Source organism: Cucurbita maxima, unplaced genomic scaffold (assembly GCF_002738345.1).
Source record: "Cucurbita maxima cultivar Rimu unplaced genomic scaffold, Cmax_1.0 Cma_Scf00022, whole genome shotgun sequence".
In the NCBI taxonomy this organism is placed as follows: domain Eukaryota; kingdom Viridiplantae; phylum Streptophyta; class Magnoliopsida; order Cucurbitales; family Cucurbitaceae; genus Cucurbita; species Cucurbita maxima.
In genome coordinates this window covers 1,010,582-1,019,178 of record NW_019272038.1, presented here as the reverse complement: position 1 = coordinate 1,019,178, position 8,597 = coordinate 1,010,582, and the positions used below count along the sequence as shown (strand labels likewise).

General features: G+C 36.8%; 2 protein-coding genes across 2 annotated transcripts; both read left to right on the top strand.

The window, feature by feature from the left end:
* Positions 1 to 297: 297 nt before the first annotated feature.
* LOC111495933 (uncharacterized protein C6C3.02c-like) lies at positions 298 to 2,277 on the top strand. The gene is made up of 5 exons (XM_023146113.1): positions 298 to 437; positions 788 to 844; positions 1,540 to 1,623; positions 1,714 to 1,883; positions 2,001 to 2,277. The coding sequence occupies exons 1-5, from the start codon at positions 416 to 418 to the stop codon at positions 2,097 to 2,099; spliced, it is 432 nt and encodes a 143-aa protein (XP_023001881.1). The 5' UTR covers positions 298 to 415; the 3' UTR covers positions 2,100 to 2,277.
* A 554-nt stretch (positions 2,278 to 2,831) lies between these two features.
* Positions 2,832 to 7,827, top strand: LOC111495923 (protein CLT2, chloroplastic). The gene is made up of 10 exons (XM_023146091.1): positions 2,832 to 3,353; positions 3,468 to 3,613; positions 3,926 to 3,963; positions 4,422 to 4,537; positions 5,901 to 6,000; positions 6,079 to 6,114; positions 6,243 to 6,293; positions 6,521 to 6,644; positions 7,469 to 7,594; positions 7,688 to 7,827. The coding sequence occupies exons 1-10, from the start codon at positions 2,950 to 2,952 to the stop codon at positions 7,825 to 7,827; spliced, it is 1,281 nt and encodes a 426-aa protein (XP_023001859.1). The 5' UTR covers positions 2,832 to 2,949.
* Positions 7,828 to 8,597: the final 770 nt, after the last annotated feature.

The window sequence follows — 8,597 nt, the reverse complement described above, 5'->3', positions numbered from 1 at the left end:
TGATTAAAATATTATAATACTCTAAAATATTATAAATTCGAATTTAAGTTCTTATTGTGGGAACGTAAATGATAGAATTTGTACGTAAAATTCGTATTTAACTAAAAGATTTTTTTTTTGAAAAGGATATTAAAAGGGTTTCCTTTATTATTTAGTTTTTCTTAAATAAAATAATAATTACTTCAAATTTATGCGAGAGAACATTGGAGAATAGTCTGTTTGCCCATTGTGTATGGTGGATCCACGTGGCCGTCTCCAATAGGTCGATTACGCGATTTTAGAGGACTATATAAACGGCGGGAAACAGAAACCCCACCAAAACCAGAAGCGCAGATCTCATCGGCTTTTAGCGATAGCCGCCTCCGCTTCGGTTACTTCTCCTCATCACCGTCTTCTCTTGTTATCGTCCGCAACCATGCCTCGTCGGAGCTCTGGAGGTCAGTATTCCACCGCTTTCACCTTCATCTCTTCTTATGCCACTTATCATTTCTGCGTTCAGATGATTTTACCCGCCCAGATTTCTTTTTCCTTTTTTCTTTACCTCCTTTTGTGTATAACAGTTGGTTGGATTTTTGGCCAAGAGAAATTTTCGTTGATGTATCTGATTTGAAAACACGACTGTCAACAATTTTATTTTCTTTTATTTTGTGGCAAAACTAGGGTTTGGAGGATTTGTATTCTTTATGTTTTGAAAATTCATAGGATAGCGATGAATATTTGAGCTGTGTTATTTGTTAGAGCTTACTGATGCATGTGGTGGATAGTTAAACATTACTTGTTATTACAGGACGATCTGCTTCCCGTCCTGCCCCGCGCGCTCCAGTTCGCAATCCTCCGCCGCCAGGTAGAATGCCACGAATTTCATATGATTTTATTCTCATAAGAAATGTTCTATTTTTAATAACTTTTTTGATGTAGAAATGTTGAGTTTGTCTGGTAGCCGTTGTGAGTTTCTGTGTTTTAGAAGGTTTATGTTTATCTTGTGTATGCCTGTGGTGGATTGGGTTCTTGGCCGGGCTTCTGTACACCTGTGTTACCGTGTTCGGATTTTGAGTCTTCAGTTTGGGAAGTTAATAACTTGAAACTGGTCTGGAATTAATTCTTGAATAAAGATCTCGAAAAAAAGGTCAATAAGTTTAACCTACCATAGTGAACTTTTATGGCTTGAACACTCTGGAGTTGGTGGGGTGCGGTAATCCAATGAGGGGACCCTCTACATTTGAGCTATATGAAAAATGATAGCTGCACTTGTGTAAGCCTTCCACGCTCAGTTAATTTATCAGTTCCCTTTTTGGGAGGTTTAAGTATTTGAACTATGTTACTGCAGATATTCTTAAGTAGATTGCTAATAATCATTGATATGGATTCATGGTCATTGGCAGTTGTATAGCTGGAGTCTCTGAATGTTGTATTGCTCTCAATATGAGTGCAAATAAATATGCTGTTCTTGCATATTAAGCCGAATGTTTCCTTATGTTTTTTACAATTCATTCGTAACAATATTGTTTTTTGGTGCTAAAATTGACTTGACTTCTGCAGCTCATTCGGCTCCTCCACCTGCACCTGTACAAGGTGGTGGAGGTGGGTCTATGCTGGGAGGACTTGGTGCCACCATTGCTCAAGGTGAGTTTAGAAGCACTTGCACTTTTCCTTGGAGAAATTATTTTAATGCTATCATTACCATTGCTCAAGGTAAGTCTATAATGCTATCAGGTTTGGCCTTCGGTACTGGAAGTGCGGTCGCTCACAGGGCTGTCGATGCCGTAATGGGTCCTCGAGTCATCCAACATGAGAACGTTGATTCATCATCTTCTGCAACACCTATAGCAAACAATCCGGGAGGTTCTGAAACTTGTACCGTTCAATCAAAGGCCTTTGAAGATGTAGGTTCCTTGTTCTATCTATTGTAATTTATAATCACTTTCTTTTTGAAATGCTTTGATGAGAAAGCCATTTTGATACTCAAGCAACTTCCATTTTCTTTTGTTTTTCCTTTGCAGTGTCTGAACCACTATGGAAACGACATTGGGAAGTGCCAATTCTACTTGGATATGTTGAAGGAATGTCGCAGGGGCTCAGGTTCTGTTTTGGGTGCTTGAAACAATTGATTTTTGGAACAACTATTATTATTTTCTCACTCTGTTCCATTCCGATGTCCGCAGTGAGCGGTGTCATGATCATGTTGTGTTGTTGTGACAGTGTCTTCATTTTACGATCACTTCTATTAACTTCAATAAAAAGTGCTTTATGATGAAACACTTCACCATTTGGTCTCAATTGTTTGGCTTTGTGTTTTGAGCGCTGCCTTGTTATATTAGAACTGTTGTTTGGATCATTTACTTGATGAATATCATTATGAAATGAAATCAATGGTATAGAAATTAGCTCGAGAATGTGAATGTACGAGGAAAGATAAATGTTCGATAAGAGAGACTTTAATGAATGTTTGTCAAAAGGAAGTTGGATATGTGTGTCGATTGTTGACATGGTAATCCATTGGATGTTGCAAATGTATTGTGACTTCCTAAAGTAAAGAAGAAAGATCGATATGAAGACCGCTCATCCATTAAACGGGATGGTCAAGTATTAAAATATGTCATTCGAAGATTATACATTAATAAAGATTAAAAAAATGTCTAAATAAACTCAAAATTAAAATATAAACCTATTCTAGTAAATTTTTTTTAGAGAATTTCAAAATCAAACTATTATTGAAAATTTAATAATAAAAATAACAATACTTCATTCACAAAAATCCTTAACCCAGCTTTTTTAAAATTATTTATTTTTATTTTTATTTTAAGAACATGTTTTGAGAAATTAGTCGCATTGGAATTTTAATAAGCCATTGTTTTTCCCTCTCTTTCCTTGTAAAGAGCTGCCTCTATTAGAAATCTGATGTAAGGATTGACGGAGCGACTTTCGCTGAGTTCACAACAACTCTCATCCATGGGATTGCCGTTTACGTCGTCGCTGAATGCAATCTCTTTCCAGCTCCCGATGTCTCGGTCTTTCTCGCTTCCCGTTGATGCACCGAATTTCCGTTCCGGTTTCTTAACGCATTTGCCGATGGGAAAATGGAGTCATTTCCCGAAATCATCGATATCATCTTCACTGAGGAATTTTGGAATCAGGAGAAGAAATAGTAGAGATCGATTCAGCTCCGCGAAGAATCTGAATTTCATACCTCATGCCTTCAATGGCGACTCGGATTCTCCCGCTAAAACGAAGATTATAGTAATAACCTCTGTACTTACCGTATTACTTGCTACCGCGAACCGTGTGCTGCACAAGCTTGCTCTTGTTCCATTGAAGGAATATCCATTCTTCTTAGCTCAATTTACTACGTTTGGGTAAGTCGTTCATGCTCTGCCTCGATATTTCTTTTGTTAGTGCTTTTAAATTGTGTGTTTATGCATCTTACTGAAACAACTCTTGGAATTTTGTCCTGTAATACGTGGAAGCAGATATGTTATAGTATATTTTAGTCTATTATATCTGCGGCGTCGGGCAAACATTGTGACTGACGAAATGATATTGCTTCCGAAATCGCGATTCATGGTCGTAGGTTTTCTTGAAGCGCTTGGAATTGCAGCAGGGATGGCTGCTGCAGGTATCAAGATTATACATTACTTTAGATTTGGCCGATGAGTAAATATTTCCATTTTAGGCGGCTGTTTGATACATTTTCATGTCTTTGCCCGTCCTTATGTATGATCATTTGTAAATGTTTGTAATGCTTGGGATGTCACCTGCTTTTCTAGTACCTCAAACAGAGTAGGATAGAAACACTGATTTCTTGTGATATGAATGAGAAAAATTTAACGATTAAGCTGGTTTGAAGTAGAAAAAAAATTGCACCATTTCAAGCTTTGAATTTGCGTTTGGAAGTCGTACTAAATGCTATCCTATGCATCATTTACAGCTTCGCTTCCCGGCCCAGCAATACCTATACTTAGTCAGGTATCTCCTTTTATTGTTCTTTCTCCAAAGTTCTTAACTAGACAAAAATAAAAACCCATTTCAGTTGTACTCGCAGAAATTAAATGTTGTATTTGGTCTATCAGTGTTTTTATAGTACTTTATGAATGTGCTTAAGTTACTAACTTGAACTTGATGACTATAATTACAACCCTCCTTTCAAGTTTATGAATCTCATCTCCCTTGGCGCTCTCGTTTTCTCAAGCTTCTTTCAATGTTTCCTTACATTTAAATTTGGGTACATTTTAGTTCAACTACATTGATCAATATGGTCTTAATCACCTTCTCTCGCAAAGCTGTGATATTTGATTCTAAGATCCCTCTCTTACTAATACCCATGAACAAACTCACTGAAGGGTATACAGGCAGAACTGATATGTTCACAGTTTTTTTCTTCACATCTTATATTGGCACCTTCTAATAATATATTTTTATTGCAGACTTTTTTAGTGTGGCAGCTCGTCTTTTCTGTCATTTTACTAGGTAGAAGGTACTCGTTGAACCAAATTGCTGGATGTGTTATTATAACAGCTGGTGTAGCGGTGGCTGTTGGAAGGTATTGTCTCTTTATTCAGAATGTATATTTTGGCGTTTGATATTATGCTTCTAACTGGTTAGAGTGACTGCCAAATTATCAATATCAGAAATTGAACCCTTTATTCACTACAAGTAATTTAGCATTTGAATGTGCTTAAGAAATCAGATTAGCTGATTAAACAGTTAGAGATGATATCAAATTTGGGTTATCTTAAAGATTATTTCTTGATAATTTAAAATGTTCTGAATCTCATATTTCCCTGTACTTTCTGTGTTTCTTGGCTGATTCATGATTGGGTTTCAAGAATCGCAGGCCATTAAAATCGGGTGTTGTTGTTGACGATAGTGTATTTGGGAGTGCAAAGTCAAGTGTCGATGCAAAATTTCTTGTAGGCCTAGGTGATATGATTGTTAACTGAGTACCATAAACTTCTCAAGGAGATGTAATTTTACTTCCTGATAATAGTGATAAACCGGCATCTTCTATGTCTGTTTACTGGAAGATAATTTTGTGACAGAGAGCGCTAGGGAACCCTCCAAAGCATTTGGAGAGCAGGGCTTCATTTCTTTTCTTAACACTGCTGAACCCAACCCACCAAAGAAAAAGGAAAAATGAGTCTACCACACCAAGAAATAAGGAAATGAGTCTACACTTCATTCAATGGTTTTCTTCTCCTAATTCATATCCTCCGGAAAAAGATCCCTTAAATCCCTGTCGAGAACTGTAACTGTAAGCCACTTTGCACAAACACAGAGAAACTAAAAAAGCAATAGGTTAGCATATATGAGAGTGCATTTTGAATGGGATTGAGTCTACCACACCAGGAAATAAGGAAATGTTTCCATGTACCCTACTTGCGAATGAATTTTTTTAATCACAATTGACAAATTATGATGAGTTTAGAATTGCCTCCTAGATTACTGTCCAAATAATGTAAGAGATCCTGTTATAAGGCTCCAAATTTCTAACTTGTAAGGCTTCCTCCAATGCTGGATCAAGTAGATTTGAACCTGTCTCACCATCAATTTTGAGAGGTTAACTTAGAGGTCATGGCTTAAAAAAATCTGAAGGATTCTACGAGGCTCACATACTTTTCCATGTTGAACTCAAACAGTTCCATAATTGCTCCCATTATCTGTTCCAACAGGAACATTTTTTTTGTAGTTTCTGGGGCATTTTGTACTTTTATTACTGTCCATGAAATATTTGCTTCTTACACACACACACACACACACACATCTATTATATAAAATACCTGCACTTAAGAATATTGTTCTTTAATTTATAAACCTAGGTAGCGAAATGTAATTTCTCTCAATAAATTTTTTTCAGACATGGAACTTAGGCTCTCAACAGTGATATGTGCCTTTCATTATTTCAGTGGGTCTAATGCAGGCCAAATGCTGTCCGGAGTTCCACCTCTATGGCCAGCATTAATGGTAGCTTCTAGCGCTTTTCAAGCTGGTGCATCAATTATGAAGGTTGCGATGGTCATTTAACGTTGAATGTGCACTTGGAATATCTATTGGAATGGACACTGACTTTGTATTTATGAACAGGAATTTATCTTCATTGATGCTGCAACCCGTCTTGGAGTATGAAACTTTCTTCTATAATTTCCAAATTTGTAGCTATTTGAGCATTTCATTTCTTAGGTTGTATGCTAGAGGTGATTAATGTTTGCTCTTGTTTTCCCGAATAATTTAATTTGTTTGGCTTGTAGGGGAAGTCATTAGACATTTTTGTGGTCAATTCATTTGGATCTGGATTTCAGGTTAGAATTTCAGTCATCTTGAATTTCTGAAGTTTACTTGTCTGGCTGGGCAACAGTCTTGTATTATATTCAAGTACTATTTGCAAAGATCACACAATAATTATGTTCTCTATTTTTTTAAATCACGTTCAAGAGAAATGCTTGGGTTTATGGATAAACTTATTTCTTGAAATCTCATATTCTGGTCTATTTATTGTTGAGTTTCAACAGTTGACATTCACGCACAGGCACTTTTTGTACTTCTCTTTCTACCATTTCTTTCCAACATGAAAGGCATACCTATAGCCAAACTTCCTTCATATCTGATGCATGGTGCTGGTTGTTTCCTAAATGTTGGCGCTGAAAGACCAGGCAAGCTCTTACAACCTTAATGATCTTACACACTTTGCTATTATCATTTTACATTGTTATGGAAACTACTTATGATTTGGTTTTTATTCATCATAGATATGATGTGTTAATTGTATAACCAGAGCGTTTATTATGCGTCCAAAATGAAGAGTTGCATTATATTTCTTTACCTCTGATTATTAGAGCGCCCTGTAAGTTGGTAACTCAATCTTAACTATAACTCTATTCAAAATGAATCTAAACTCAAATAGACCGCCTTTTGTCAGACAAGGAAATGAATTGTCAAGGAATTGAAGGAATTGTGATATTGTTTCTACTTAAGAAAGAGCTATTGAACCTAAACCTGAGCTTCGGCTTCTTTCTTTTGCTTTCAAGACTCAACAAATGAAAGAAATAGAAGCTCATTCACCTAAATTCATTTGATTCTTCTTTTTTTCTATTCCCTTCCTTGATTTCACTTACGATTGAAGAAGAAAGATTCATTGTCGAGCCTCTCAGGAGGGAGAAAGCGGTATTCTTACATTTTTTACGAACTTTCACTCTTAAAAAGATCTTTCTCGAAAAATCTCTCATAGCCGAATATGAAATACATACCTATCCACATCATTTTCTTAAGATTTCATGCGTGTTATCTTGAGATAAGCGTATCCAACTTTGAGAAAGGATCGTAAGCATAAATCAATGTGCTAGTGACTCCCGTTGGCTTGAATGGATTCCTTGAAATGATGAATTAGCTTCTTCGACTCATAATAAAGATTTGGGTTTTGCATTTGAATAGAAAAACGCCTAGCCAAAACTAATGGTATATGCTCTATTGTATGCAGGTTGTGGAGGGGCTCCATTGCTTCCACTGCTTTACGTGATTACAAATTTGTCTTTCAACATAACTTTGCTCAGCTTAGTGAAGAAATCCTCCGCGGTCATTTCTTCTCTCGTTGTGATGCTTTCAGGTACTTTTTTTTTCTCTGTTGAGTGTATAAACTAATGTTAGGCAGTGTCATATCATGTGCATTAGCTAAAGGTTGGTCTTGTTGGCATTGCAGTGCCTGTTTCAATATATATTCTATCACTTCCATTGCCATATCTACCTCAAGGCGCAACCTTAAGCCCCCTCTTTCTCACTGGGAGTTTAATGCTTGTGTTGGGTCTTGCTCTGTACTACATTCCACAGCGTGCAAAGTAAGCCGCCGAGATTGGTTGTCGTTACTACTACTCGACTCAGCTTGTAGAATCGTCACGGTGGCTTGACTCGTTCACATCCTCTGAATTAGAAATTGTAAAAATCAGTGAAGGAAATGTAGTCTATGAACCACCATTGAGTTTGAGGCCAATTTCTTGCCAGTTCTTGGAATTATGTAGAAATTTTGTATCACAACTTTCAAGTTGCTATTTGGAGTTCAATGCATTCCTCTGAGTTTCTAGCTATTATGGCTGTTAGTATGCCGTTTAAGATAAATAATATCACAACTTAAAAAAGCAAAAAGTCATGGATATAAGCCATCAAATGTAATATCGACTCAAATCAATAGATTAGAGGTTTGAATCTCTTTACTTCTAAATATTCTCAACTAAACAGAGAAAAATGTTAAGCATTCCAATTGTAAGAGTGGAGCTCTACCAACTGAGCTATATCCCCCGAGCCAAGTGGGACCTGCATGAAGGACCTGCGCTTAAACCAGAGACCTCGCCCTTGAAGTAAATCATCGCACCTACGGTCCAACTAATTGGAAGAGAATCAATAGATTCCTTTTCGGGAGCGACTCATCCTTCCCGATTCCTTTTCGGGAGCGACTCATCCTTCCCAAACGCAGCATACAACTCTCCGTTGGTAGCACTCTCCAAGTGATGTAGATAAATGAATTTCATCCAAACATTGAATTTTTTTTTAACATAATCTATAAGTCTAAACTTGTCCACGTCTTAAAATAAGAAAAATGTAATTGATGAGAAAGT